The sequence below is a fragment of the Megascapheus bottae genome, chromosome 2, assembly GCF_031878675.1.
Source record: "Megascapheus bottae isolate mThoBot1 chromosome 2, mThoBot2.hap1, whole genome shotgun sequence".
Lineage (NCBI taxonomy): Eukaryota > Metazoa > Chordata > Mammalia > Rodentia > Geomyidae > Megascapheus > Megascapheus bottae.
The window spans coordinates 16,620,175-16,634,110 of record NC_143510.1 but is presented as its reverse complement, the minus strand read 5'-3'; the positions used below and the strand labels follow the sequence as shown (position 1 = coordinate 16,634,110).

At 43.3% G+C, this 13,936-nt stretch overlaps 1 protein-coding gene across 6 annotated transcripts in view; it reads left to right on the top strand.

Moving 5' to 3' along the window:
* The window catches only part of Cacna1d (calcium voltage-gated channel subunit alpha1 D), a 333,084-nt gene that overhangs the window by 292,846 nt on the left and 26,302 nt on the right, over positions 1 to 13,936 (top strand). For 3 of the 6 annotated variants that reach the window (XM_090320957.1, XM_090320948.1, XM_090320984.1), the window contains 9 exons: positions 1,563 to 1,607; positions 2,017 to 2,145; positions 4,894 to 4,959; positions 6,957 to 7,048; positions 7,941 to 8,100; positions 8,610 to 8,737; positions 8,862 to 8,958; positions 10,028 to 10,130; positions 11,413 to 11,514. In XM_090320957.1, the coding sequence (XP_090177083.1) occupies positions 1,563 to 1,607; positions 2,017 to 2,145; positions 4,894 to 4,959; positions 6,957 to 7,048; positions 7,941 to 8,100; positions 8,610 to 8,737; positions 8,862 to 8,958; positions 10,028 to 10,130; positions 11,413 to 11,514 (922 nt within the window). The remainder of the gene's footprint in view (positions 1 to 1,562; positions 1,608 to 2,016; positions 2,146 to 4,893; positions 4,960 to 6,956; positions 7,049 to 7,940; positions 8,101 to 8,609; positions 8,738 to 8,861; positions 8,959 to 10,027; positions 10,131 to 11,412; positions 11,515 to 13,936) is intronic. The other 3 variants (XM_090320974.1, XM_090320966.1, XM_090320995.1) reach the window with 1 other exon arrangement.

The window sequence follows — 13,936 nt, the reverse complement described above, 5'->3', positions numbered from 1 at the left end:
TGGTCCCCTGAACCTAGGCAAGCAGAGGCATGCATGCTGGCACACTCACATACATGCACGCACACAGGGAAAGAGTGAAAACTTCCTTTGCGTGGTCCCTAGGAAGAATAATGTAGAGACAATGAGAACTTTGGAAAACTTTGTTTCTTAACATCTTCAGTTAAAAAACTTAATCTCTTCCTTTGAAAATGTTTCTTCAGAGATGATATACAAGAGGAAAAACAAAAACAGCAGTCCTGGACTTGATAAGCCCAAGTTCTCACTCTAAGCATTAGATAGAACAGGGAACCTTTTCTGATCCTCAGGACCTATTCTGGGTTTCACATTGCCAAATCATAATCTGTGATATGTGCACAACCTCATATTTTCTAGGAGTTTTCTAGAATTTCCTGTTTGGTCTTGAGAGGCAGCTTCAAAATTGAGACCTTCCTCTTTCCTGTCCCCAGGGGCAAAGGCCATCCTAGCAGTGTGCACACCTACTCTATAGTTTGACAGTCATGCTATGCTTAAAAGTCTTTTTGGAAGTTTGACAGTCATGCTATGCTTAAAAGTCTTACAGGCCTCTTTCTTCCCTGTCAGTTTCCAGGTAGACCAGTTGGCTACAGTGGGTTACCGCTGTATAAGTTGGGGCACTAGTCTCAATTTTGGTTCATCTTCCCATTACTGTTAAGGTTAGGGTTGCTTCCTGCTTTTGGTAAGAATGTCCTTCCAACATATTTGCCTTTTTTGGGTGCTGGTCCTAGGGCTTAAACTCATGACCTGGGCACTATCCCTGAGTTTCTGTGCTCAAAGTCAATGTTCTACCACCTGAGCCACAGCTCCACTTTGAGCGCTTTTTTATGATTAATTGAAGGTAAGAGTCTCACAGATTTTCTCGCCCCAGCTGGCTTCAAACTGCAATCCTCAGATCCCAGACTCCTGAGTAGCTAGGATTAGAGGGATGAGCCACTAACACCTAGGTATCTTTACACTTAAAAAAAAATTCCACACTACCTAACAGGTACCATACGGGGCACAGAGTAGAATGAGGATAAGTTCTTTGCCCTTGGGGGCAGATGAATACCAGCCATAGAGTCTGCATCTTGGGGCTCCGATGACATGGGCTCTGTTAGACCTGGAATGGGTAGAGCTGCTGAGGCTCCAGGCAAGCTGGGCCCATGCTGTTCCAACATCCTGCACACCTGAGATTTTTCTGTTCTGGAAGCTGTGGACTACATAAGGGGACCACAAGTAGGGCAGCTGCTAGCCTTACAACTAGAGTGGTGTGGGGTTAGGAGACCTGCCAGAGAGCCACCAGCTTCAGAGAAGCAAAACTGATGAGATGCTACATCCATCCCTGGATGTGGACAAGAAAGGAGTATTGTGTGCCCCATGTCAATAGCTGCCTCCCTGAAATCTAGCTCCAGTCAAGAGTTCCTGGAGTCTCTCAGAGAGGAAGCAAGTGGCTTATCCAAACACATTCTTCAATCACACACTTTTTAAGGGGGGTGGGGAAGTATTCTCCTGAACCACTGCTTCCTTCCTACCTCATTAATACATTTTTAATCTTTGATTTCTTAAAGCCAACTGAAAGTGAAAATGTCCCTGTCCCAACTGCTACACCTGGGGTAAGATCAGTGACTAGTACCCAGGGGCTGGGTTTTTTTTCCTTGAGTTTATTTGACCATGTCAAGTTTTCCACTGGTTTTTTCTGTATTCTCCATAATTGTCCTTCCAGAACAGTGTCTGCAGTGGTTTGCATTCATCATCAATGTCCAGTACTCTTGACCAGCCCAGCGTTCTCCTCTAGCACAGTAGAACACGTGGACATGCATGTGTTGTGTGGACGTAGTTTTCCAAATCCTGTGTTGTTAGCATGTAACTTTTCCTTTCATATCATGCTTTTTAAGGTGAAAAGGCCCTAGAAACACATCTTCAGTTCTTACCTCTGTCACCTTTGCATCTGTTGCTGTTTTTCTGAAAGTGTTGCATGTTCTACTTTCCATTGGGTTTGACTTCTCCATGATAACCCTTCAGAACTCTGAAGAGAGCAATAGAATCTCCATCACCTTTTTCCGTCTTTTCCGAGTGATGCGATTGGTGAAGCTTCTCAGCAGGGGGGAAGGCATCCGGACATTGCTGTGGACATTTATTAAGTCCTTTCAGGTAAGAGCTGTGGGTAGATTTCTGTTTGTCTTTGAAGATCGTGTGTCCCCTCTCCTGGAATCTCCAGAGCAAGACCACTGTGGAGGACCTAAATCAGTAGAGGATATGGAATGCTAGGGAGACAGCAACATGACCTTATAGCTCAGAGATCTACAACATTTCCCAGATGGAAAAGAGATGGGAGTCTCTGCCTCAGTGTCCCTGGATGCAGGGGTGGTTGTGTGTAAGAGAGGAAATGTCCCCACAGATACCCTGGAAACGAATATCCGCTCTTGATGGTGGCTCCTCTGTCCAACTACAATAGTTCTGACAGCTAGGCTAGTCATACACCACACATGTTACCTGGGCTAGGATACTATCACCTGTCTGTGGATTACCCAGCCTCTGGCAGGGTCAGAGTTGAAGACATCTAGAAATAAGCTAGGCTTCATTTGTCAACTATGAGTCTGCAGGCTGGTACAGTCTAGTTCTAGTCTATTCTTGAGCATAACCAAGCGAAGTGCTTCTGTATGTCCACTACTGTACCCCAGATATTCTAGTTTTCAAACCTCTCAAAGTTCTCAAATGGGCTAGATGTGATAGTTTATGAGTATATGCTACTGAGTATAAGGAATAAGGTTAGAAGGTGCACTTGCTGGGCATCGGTAGCTTATGCCTGTAATCCTAGCTGCTCAGGAAGCTGGGATCTAAGGATCATGGTTAAAAGGAAGGAAAGTTTGTAAAACTCTTATATCCATTTAACTACCAAAAAGCTCAAAGTGGAGCTGTGACACAAGTGGTATTGTGCTACCCTTTGGCAAAAACAAAAAACCCTCAGGGATAGCATCTAGGCCCCAAGTTCAAGCCCCGGGACTGGCACCAAAAAAAGTTCACTCATGTAGAGGTTTGTAGCTAAGCACAGATATTGGGAAGTATACCTTCTTTATTACTTGTCTGTGTTTCACTAAAACATCATAATAGTTTATGTGAACAAATGAAGTTACCCAAAGATAAGGGATAAGCTTACCTCTCACTCCCTCTGGGTGTTAACATCCCTGTAGGCGTTTCTTCAAAATGAGTGAGATTGTAACAGGTAGAGGGGAGAAGAAGGGAATCACAGTTGTGCTGAGGATGAGACTGAGTTCTGGTGAGCCCAGCTCTGAGAGGGGTAGGACAGGGTAGCCTATGAGCCTTAGTCTAGGGGCGCCAAGAAATCCTCAACACTGTAATTACTCATAAGGAGTACCAAGATTTGTAATGAGCTGCTATAAGAATAGAGTCCTAAAGTAATATCAATAATACTTTTTAATAATACTATTAAACTTTGGGGAGCAGTGCTTGAGTTGTTAGGTAAGTGCTCTGACACTTGAGCTAACCTCTAGCCTTCATTGTGCTTTATACATGCCAGACTTGGACCCTTCACTCAGACAAAAATCCTCCTACATAAGCATCCTTATAAATGGAATTGCAGGCATAAACCATGATTTCTGGCTCATTTGAGAACTTTGAGAGATTTGAAAACTTTTTCCCCCATCCTGGCCTCAGAGTACAGTCTTCCCAAGTATCTGGATAACCATCTCACATAGCTAAACTTTTTTAAATATTTGGGAAATATGGAAGTTATAACACAGACCACACTGAGAAATTGTGACAAGGAAATTCTTTTTTTTTAATTGACCTATATTGATTGAATAAGGACATTTTTGTTGTGATACTTCCATATATGCATATAATGTATTTTGGTACTATTTACCCTTTCAATTTTTATTATCCATCTCACCCCGTCTCCGTTTTTTTACCATCTTTAATGGGTTTCACTATTCTGTTTTTATTCATGCATATGCTTATGCCAAGAAAATATTTTAATACTTGATAATCTAGGAAGAAAACACAGAGATTTTAAACTTGTGGGACTCTGCTAAGCAGCTCAGCTGTGGTGATGGAGCTGTGGCCCTGGGCCAGGCTGGCCATCACAGATTCACGGCAGAGTAACCTGTAGGTCTGCTAGCTACTGCTTCTGATGAGCTTTCTTGGATAGAAGAGAAAGGAAAGCGTCAAATACGAGTGTTTGGGATGAAGCTGAGGACACTAGAGGAGTGTTACACACATGAACTTGTCTGTCACATTATGAGGAAAAAAAGCGATGGAGGAATACTGGATACAAGGTCTGGTCAGACACACGCATTTTTGTAGATGGTCCTAAAGGAAGCTCAGACTCAGTGGACACACAGGCAGCTCCTTTTCTTCCCTTAACTTTATAGTTCTTTCAGGTATTTATTTTAAGAAAGATATTTTGCATCCTACAGCAACAGCTCTGACTCAGTAAGTTCACCCATAAGATATTTATGTAATGATAGGTCTTTTTTTTTTCAACGTGGCCTACAACTCATTTAGACATGCCTACTGGCTCAAGTAGAGGCAACAGAATGTCCAGTGTTTTAGAATGGTTTTTACAAATTATACTTGGACAAAAGACTTCCCATCATAAACTCAAAATGGAACACATGGGAGATGTATAGGGCCAGCAAAGTATTCATGGAAAACACACCCCGTCTGCAGCATGGGAATACTGGGCCTGCCAGGTGGTAGGTATGTAGGATGAAGCAGTTGTGCTGGGCTGAGATTTAAGTTCTTTCTCATGCTCCATGTCCTTTCATTATAACATGTGGAAAAGAAAAAAAGCATGTGGCCGCATGGGTCTTTCCATCTGCACTAAGTAGCTCTGAGGGCAGGTGTCTAGTGCCAACTGAAGTGCTTCTTCCCTTGCAGGCACTCCCGTATGTTGCCCTCCTCATCGCCATGCTCTTCTTCATATACGCCGTCATCGGCATGCAGGTGAGTGTTGGCTGCCTTTCCCGCAGGGACCCTTTTCCAGGATAGCGTTAGGTCTGTGTCAAGGCGTACCTAAGCCAGGTAAGCTAGAAAGAATGTCTTGAATTTTTTCTTTTAGCCAGTTTCCTTGACAGCTGAAGAGATGGCGCTGTAGGGTAGTAAGATAAAGTTCCTTAGAGTAGAGCCTGTGACAGGTAAGGACCAGGCCCACAAGAATGCAGAGAGGGTGTTAAGATGCTGCAAGAAAATCTTTGTCATCTCACTTCTGCCCCATCTCTGTCTTGGGAGAATTAACTGCTGGCGCGTCATAGGAGGGCCAACAGAAGAGGAAGCTACACTAGAGAAAGCCCTAATTATCAGTGTGGGTGTTGTATTTTCTGCACTGATGTTACTCAGAAGGTACTTCATAATGCAAAACAGCTGATATTTCAAAGCATTACTCCTTGTCAAAAATAGTACTCTGGCTTGAAACAATATTTCCAGATGCTCAGTTAGGACTGAAGTAGACCTACTGTGGTACCTTCAATGGCTTACTTTTCCAGAGAGGCATAGAACCAGGCTCTTCAGCTGACCCTGCTCTGCAGGCTGAGAGGCTGCTGCATGCTCCTCCAGTCTTTCCCAGGCAGTAGAAGGGATTTGACCTCATTGACAGCTGCATCCTAACACCATGTTGGCAGCTGAATTGAGAACAGAGAACCTCTGTGAGTATAGTGAATTGGAGGGTAGCATATGTCTCTAGACCTCTGTGTCTCCTTACAAGTCCTCCACTTGTCTTTCTGATCAGGGAAAGATAAGAGAAGAAGGTGAAGTGATTCTAGGGCCGAGAGGTAATGGTGGTTATTTTTTTTATCTTGAGGGCATAGAAGTACCTGCAGGTCTCTGAGAATATTATTAAGAATTACAAAACAAGACATCATTCTTGAGCCCTTGTAACCGAGCAGCACGTGATGCTGTATGCCCTGTTATGGCCTCCTTCCCTGATGAATCTGAACCACTCCACTAAATGTTCAAGGTTGCCACTGTTATTACCTTTGCAGTTTCTCCTCAGAGCAGGGAACTCCTCCTGTAAGGATGTGCCTGTCTGGAGCATCGTGTTTCCAGTGTTTAACACACTTCCTGGCAACTCGCTATGCCCCAAAGATAACTTTGTTTAGTGAATGAGGTGTCAGGTATGCTGACAAATCCCTATTTGATGCTGATCCAACCAGAATTTATTCTAAATTCATGCTTTAAAAAAAACACCTGTTAACTTTCCATTACTATAGTGAAATACTAGATAATATATAGTTATACAATTATAATTGTAATTATGTATTACATATACATATATGAAATATACATTATATACTTACATAATTATATCACATAATTACAATTATATGATTATAATTGTACAATTATATTAGAATTACAATTATAAAGAAAAAAAGAGGGAGCTAGGAGTTTGACCTAGTGTTAGAGTGCTTGCCTAGCATTCACAAAGCCCTGGATTTAATTCCTCAGTACCACATATACAGAAAAGGCTGGAAGAGGGGCTGTGGCCCAAGTGGTAGAGCACTAGCCTTGAAAAAGCTCAAGGACAGTGCCCAGGCCCTAAGTTGAAGCCCCAGGACTGGCCAAAAAGAAAAAAAAGAACAAAAGGTTTACTCTAGCTTGTAATTTTGGAGTATCTGGTCCTTCCAATCTGTCATCAATTGGTCCCGTTGTTGGGCTCTTGTGGCAAGGCAGCCCATCATGTCCGAAGCTCATGGTGGAACACCATTGCTCACCTCATGACCAGGAAGCAAAAAGAGAAAGGACCAGCATCCTAAAATCCCCTTTGAGGGCACCCCTCCCCAGTAAGCCAAGAATCTCCCATTGGGCTCCACCTCTTAAAGTTTTCGCCATCTCAGTCCTACCCTAAGAATCAAGCCTTTAACACATGAGCCTTTGAGATCTAAACTGTGGCAATGAGGAAAATCTCTTCTTACTTTCTTTTTTCTTACAACTTTTCTACCTAGATGTTTGGAAAAGTTGCCATGAGAGATAACAACCAAATCAATAGGAACAACAACTTCCAGACGTTTCCCCAGGCCGTGTTGCTGCTCTTCAGGTGACTGAATTTGTGCCCTGGGCAGGCAGTGCCAATCTCTATCTCTGATGTTTATTACCAAAGCAGTGTGCCTTCCCCAGTCAATAAAGTAGCTTCTTGTTGTTTGCTTTGTATTCCTAAATAGGGACCTGGCTTTTCAGCAGCAGAGTTGTGATTATGGCTGGTTTAAGGTTTAGTTATCTGGGAGTAAGAAAATTGTAGGATAAATACTTATATCTGAGAAAGAGCACCAAAACACAACCAGAAGAAGAGAAATTTAGCAGAAACATGGAGGCCTTTTGTGTAGCCAGTAGGGGATAACTGAAGTTGTACTGTTTCAAATTTTATAGGATTATTTCTAACCCCAGATAATTAAGTTGGTAATCTACTTCACAGGGAAGGAAAAAAAGCCTTTTTGAAACTATGGAAGTATTTTCTAATGAGTCTAGTGACTACAAGCAAGGTAGTCTCCAACTCTTTCAACAAACTTAATGAAGAGCAATCATTAAACAATTATAACATGGATGTTTGAAGTAGAGAAGATAGAAAAACACCCTTTTCTGTAAAAGAATTGGCATACTTGAATCAAATGAGTTTTATAAGCCAGGGAATATCACAGCAGGACCTCTAGCTACTGAGCTGTTATGTTGGAAAATGAGTAGAAATTTCAAAGTTTCACCAATGTAAACCAGCTTATTTCAGAGTACTTACTTAGGTTTGGCTCTCATTAAGAGTTCCCTCCACTGGGGACATGGCTCAAACAGTAGTGTGCCTGCCTAGCAAACTTAAGGCCCTGAATTCAATCCTTAGTGCCACCAAATTAATCATGAAAAGAATGCTTTCCTCCCACACATTCACAATCTTCAATCCCCCTTTCTCGCACTAAAATCACTTCCTCCGTTGGTCTGAAAAGGTGTGCAACAGGTGAGGCCTGGCAGGAGATCATGCTGGCCTGCCTCCCCGGGAAGCTTTGTGATCCTGAGTCAGATTACAACCCCGGAGAGGAGTACACGTGTGGAAGCAACTTTGCCATTGTTTATTTCATCAGTTTTTACATGCTGTGTGCGTTTCTGGTAAGCAGCCCTCTGTTTACTAGGCTTGTGTGGCATTTGAAATTCAGATCGGTGATGCCCTTTCGAATTGCTGTGGGATGGATGGTTGGTACCCAGGTCCCCACTGGAAGTTTGTGATGTATTTAACCACACACAACTACCACCTTGGCTGTGAGTAGGGATTGAATGCTTACTGGTAGGCTAAGAGCATTGCCAGTCATCTCAACTGTTGAAGACTTTGAGTTCCTGGGTAAAATTTAGCTAACAGCATTGAATTAAAAGATTGCAATGTGCTTCAGAGCATCAGCTAATATACCCACCGGCCCTCCTCTTGGGAGTCTATCAAGCCATTTTGGAAAGCTTAGAAGTCTTCCCTTAAGTATTATCACCAAAAAAGAGAACATTTATGATCCTTTGGGGAACTGAAAGACATTGGTTCCAAAAGCTCTTGGCCATGTTACAAGGCAGAGAGTTGAGTCTAAGCAGTCTATCCTCCTATAGCTAAAACGCCTTCTGATTTCCTTTTTCAGATCATCAATCTCTTTGTGGCTGTTATCATGGACAATTTTGATTATCTGACTCGGGACTGGTCTATTCTAGGGCCTCACCATTTAGATGAATTCAAACGAATATGGTCAGAGTATGATCCTGAGGCAAAGTAGGTGGAAAAAGAATCAATATTGACCCCTGTGTGGGCTGTGTTGTGATGTCAGCTGTGATTTTAATGGGAGGCAGATTAGACAGAAACCTCCCCTCAACTTCATGTTGTGCTTTGTTTTCAGGGGAAGAATAAAACACCTTGATGTGGTCACTTTGCTCCGACGGATACAGCCACCTCTGGGATTTGGAAAATTGTGCCCACACAGAGTAGCATGCAAGGTTTGTATGGTAACCTCAATGCAGGAGCCCACTGTATAGTGCCACACACACTCAGTAACACTCACCTGGGCCTTCTGTGAGACACTGAGAGTTCAGAGATGAGTGATATGTGGTTGAGGTTCCCTTAGCTGTTAGGGAACCTGTCAGGATAAGCAGAGAAGAAAAAATGATGTAGTTAATCATTGGATGGGTGGTAGGAAAGTGGATACTGGTTTGAGTCCAGGGCTGGGGATATAGCTCAGTGATAGATGCTTACCTAGCCTGCACAAGGTCCTAGACTTGATCCCCAGCACTGCAAAATGCAAATAAACAAAAGCAGATGTGGAATTTTGTCAGAGGCAGAAAGTGCTTCACAATGGGGGCAGCACAGAACCCAGACAGCAGCAGGAGAATGGACCTAATAACTAGCCAATAGCAAATCATCAGGGCAGCATTGGCTGGAACACAGGAAGGAGTGGCCGAGGGGCCCAGGTACAAGCTGAGTCTACTTGTAAAGAGCATCCTGGGCCACATTAAGTCCTGTGGAAAATTGGAAGATGAAGAAAAAAGGAAATGAGCATTGGAGATTTCCAGCCGAGAGAGCTGACTCCATTTGTGTGGAGTAGGAGACTTGGGGAGGGGACCAACCAGGAGAGCCTGGGTGACGACAGTGGGAATGAGAAGAGAGAGGAGCAGGCAGCTTAAAGATCTGTTGAGGAAGTAGAACAGGAAGACCAGGTGGCTGAATGAGGAGAAGAAAGGGCAACAGGAGCACCCATATCCTTGCTTGGGCAGTGGTGGACATGGTGACATGTGCTACTCCTGGGGCCCTTTTCCTGAGACATCCGGCTGAGGCTTCATCCAAGATGGATCTAGATTATCCATTCTGCTTTTGTCCCTTCTCTATGGAATCATGTTCTCTAAAACCCCAGTTGAGATATTCTTCCTTCCAAAGGTATTCTCTTGTGGCTGTAGCTTCAATGAAAGGTTGACTAGAAAAGGCATGAGGGATGAACACAATCATCTAGAGAGGAATGTGGCTATCTTCAAGCATTTGCCTTCTCCTAAAGAGCTTTTCTTCTGCTTACAGAGGTTAGTCGCCATGAACATGCCTCTCAATAGTGATGGGACAGTCATGTTTAATGCAACCTTATTTGCTTTGGTTCGAACGGCTCTCAAGATCAAGACTGAAGGTGAGCATTCCCCAGAAGCAGGACAGGTGGGAGTAGGAGAGAGAAACACTGCCTCCACATGGACTTTGCCTCAGTGAAGGGTGGGAGACCTTAGGGAGAGGTGATGAGTGCAAGAAGAATATCTGTATACCAGGCCACTGGTGACCCCTTCCTCCCTTCTGTCCATATTTTTTCTTCACTTCATCCCAGGATGTATTGAGTGGATTCATCTCACTGTTTGCTACATAGCTGAAAATATAGGGAAGGTATTGGAGCAGAGATAGAGCCATCGCAAATAGATATTCTAGTTGTCTCTTCCTCCATGTGAGGAAGAGCAATAGTTTCTCTGTGAAAAAGAAAATGCCAGGGACATTTCTGAAGACACATGGGTTGATGTCTGCAGAATACAGTCAGTCAGTACTTGGGAAACTCTAAAATAATCACATCTTCCCAGCTGGACCCTTGACCCTCATGCCTCGTCCAACCCTGCTCAAACCTGTCCAAAGGGGCATTGGAATGTGGCCTCTGGGGTTGGCCATGTCAGAGGATTAGAGAACAGATTGCAGCAGGCTGAGGAAAGAGGTGGAGGTGAGGAAATGGTGTCAATAAAGGGAACACTTTGGAGGAAGACAGGAGAGAGGAGGCAGCAAGGGACACAGAGTCAACTGACAGGTGTTTTTCACCAACATGCTTGATAGCTTGCTGGCTATTTAGCAAAGCCAATCTCTTCCAGCCTAAGATGTTCTTTTGTGGCTTTCTCATCTGAAACGTGGCCATGGACCAGCCTCACTAACATTCCAGAAGACAGGATACGCTTACATGCTGAGATATTAATGGACAAAACATCAGCCTATGTGGGGAAAAGGCCAAGGTCTTATGGCACAGATGAATACATGTAGTAGAAACGGAGGGAGGTCATATTTGGGTGGGATTTCAGTGAAGTCTTGAAGGTAGAGACAAGGCGGGAATAGCTAGTGGGGGAGGGAGAGACCTTCTTAGCTAGGAGTAGCGTGAAGAAGTAGGTTCTGACCATAGAGGATACGATGGGATCTGAGTTCATAGGTCTTGAATTCTAGGGTAAAACCTTGGTGTTCCCATGGTGCAGGGGCTTTCCACTGGGGAAGATTTGTGACTGGCCCTGAATACAGAAGGAACTTAGACACTGAGTATGGAGAGCTCCATCAGAGGATAGTGCATTAGTCTAGGCCAGAATTAGTCTGGGCCCAGGATATCATGGTAAGAACAAGGAGAGGGAGAGGGAAACAGAAACAAGGCTGTTTCCCCTTTTGTTTTTTGGATTCAGGGAACCTGGAACAAGCTAATGAAGAACTTCGAGCTGTGATAAAGAAAATCTGGAAGAAAACCAGCATGAAATTACTTGACCAAGTTGTCCCTCCAGCCGGTGGTCAGTGTAATTTATTTCCTTAGTAGATTTTGGCCAAGTCATTGGTTTTAGTGATGGCATCTCCAGAAATCCTGGAGGGTGTTTGCAGGATGCTTTATGAATGAGAATGTTAGAGCCCTTTGATGATTCAGTGTAATTGTTTGGGGGTAATATGAAGACCATCGGGACCCAGAAGAGTCTCAGAACAGAGGAATCCAGGCCCACCTGGCTGGAGCAGAGCTTTTCTTGTTAATGAAAGAATTTATGGTAGAGAACAAGATTATTATTGCAAAATGAAAAGCTTGTACTTTTTGTTGAAAAAGAAAGATTCCAGACTAGTTTCCAGTTTAACATTTTATTGAAATATTCTCATGAAAGATAGGTCGTTTCCAGGAAATAGCATTTTCAAAATGAAACTTTGCCATCATAATTATCATAAGTGTCCTTTTAAGGAAAAGTTAAAGACAGAACTAATAAGCATGCTTATTTCCTTTTGCTATTTATCACAAATTAACTGACTAAACTTTAAATATATATAATATATAAGATGTATATTATATATATGTATACTTATATACTGTTTTCCATTTTTGTTTAAATACACATGCACTTAAAAGTCAAGGTGGTTATTTTTGGACTGTTTTGTTTTCAGGTTTTAAAGGTGCAGGATCTTCTCACCCTGGGACATGCCACCAGTATTTAGCCACCCCTGGCCTGGGCACATGATAAGAATCCAATGTGTCTTATAACCAGTGGGTCTTTTAAAGTGTCTCTTTGGCTTCTGAGGCTGGTCTGGCTCCATTCTAGGAACCAACTCCAGAACCTGGGCCAGGATGGTAGCAAGAAGGAGATAACCCATGGTCCTTGGGGAATAGAGAAAACATGTTGGCCCACTGTGTTCCTCAGATGAAGCAGAAAAGCAGTAGGTGGGCTTTTGTCACTGAAGGGATCAACCCATATCTGGGATGACCACCACCAGCTCAAAACCGGCCCAGAAAGAAATGATAAAAGGAAATAAAAGTCCCACCTAGAGAGCCCCTGCTCCCCATAGGAGAACGATGCTGCACGTTTAAAACTCCTCTTTGATTTGTGTTCTTTTCCTTTCAGCTGCACACCCAAGTGCTCGCATGGCTTAGATAAATTGCTTTTTAAAGTTGTTGTAACAATGTGCTTAAGCTTTTTCTGCAGCCTCCATTCCTTTCAACACTCAGTCTTTCAGAATATTCTGAAGCAATTCTGTTTTAGGGTGGTGGCATGGAATCAGAGTTATCTCTTGCCAAATGAATTCCCCTACACTGTTTTTTGAAATACAGATGCATGCTTCAGAATAGCGGGCTCTGCCTGTCTCTGTAAACCTTCCTGTGAGCCCCAGGTCCCCTGTACCACGGCCACTTAACCTTATGTCTCTTTGGAAATGTCACCTTCCTTAGCACTGGTCAACCTCCATGTGAATGCTCCTCCTTGAAAGATGCACTTTTAATGAATGTCATTTGCATTCTTGTGAAACTTTTCTTCTCATCTTCTGGAGAGAAAAAAAAAAGTCCAGAACTTGGCTCATCATCCAAAGTCTATTCCTTTGAAGAGCTGATCAACTTTTGGCTCTACTAAACTGCTTATCAGGGTTAAATATCCTTCCCCCTTTTCAGTGTGGTAGTTTGGCCTTGGTTTTTCTTTATATCCCTATCTGGATATAGGGGAGACAGAAGGCTCCAGAAATTCCAGGCTATTTTTGTTCATCCAGGTTGGATCTTATGTTAGTACTATTGCCACCAGAAGATGGTGGCATTCAGGTTTCAGCAGGTAAGTTGAGGTAGGAGTCTGGTATCTACATTCATCACTGGTGTCTTTGTTTTTCCTCTTTGGTCCTCCAGTAGACCAGTAGTCCCCAACTTTCCCAACATCATGAACTACTTAGGAAACAATCACATTATATACCCTTTGGGTGTGCATTATTTACTCACTGGGACAAACACATGGGTACCTCCAGAGAATGTCCCAGTACTGTGACTGGTCAGAGAGCAGAAGAATGAGCCAGCAGGTCTGGGGTACTCATGGAGACCCTTGTGATAAGGATAGGAGGCTTTACTGGTAGAAATGTGATCTGGGGCATCCCTAGTCATTCTGAGCCAGATAAAAAGGTGACTCAGGAATGAAATATGAAATGTGGATTGGAAGCTTTCTTTTCTACCCTTGATGGGCCTCTGACTCTAAAGACATCACTCCTTGGTCATCAGTGCCAAGCTGTCTCAGCTTAGAATATGGACCCAGGTTCTCATCAGTACTCTGCAGTCTCTGCTGCTACTTCCTGGACCCTCTTTCTATTTAGAAGCTTCCTCACAACTTCAAAGACCTTCCTGCTCTTAGGCTTTCATTTCTGGAGCTGAATCTTTGACAATTTAGCCCTGAAGGAGTCGGCTAGCTGGCCCCATTCTCCCAAGCCCCA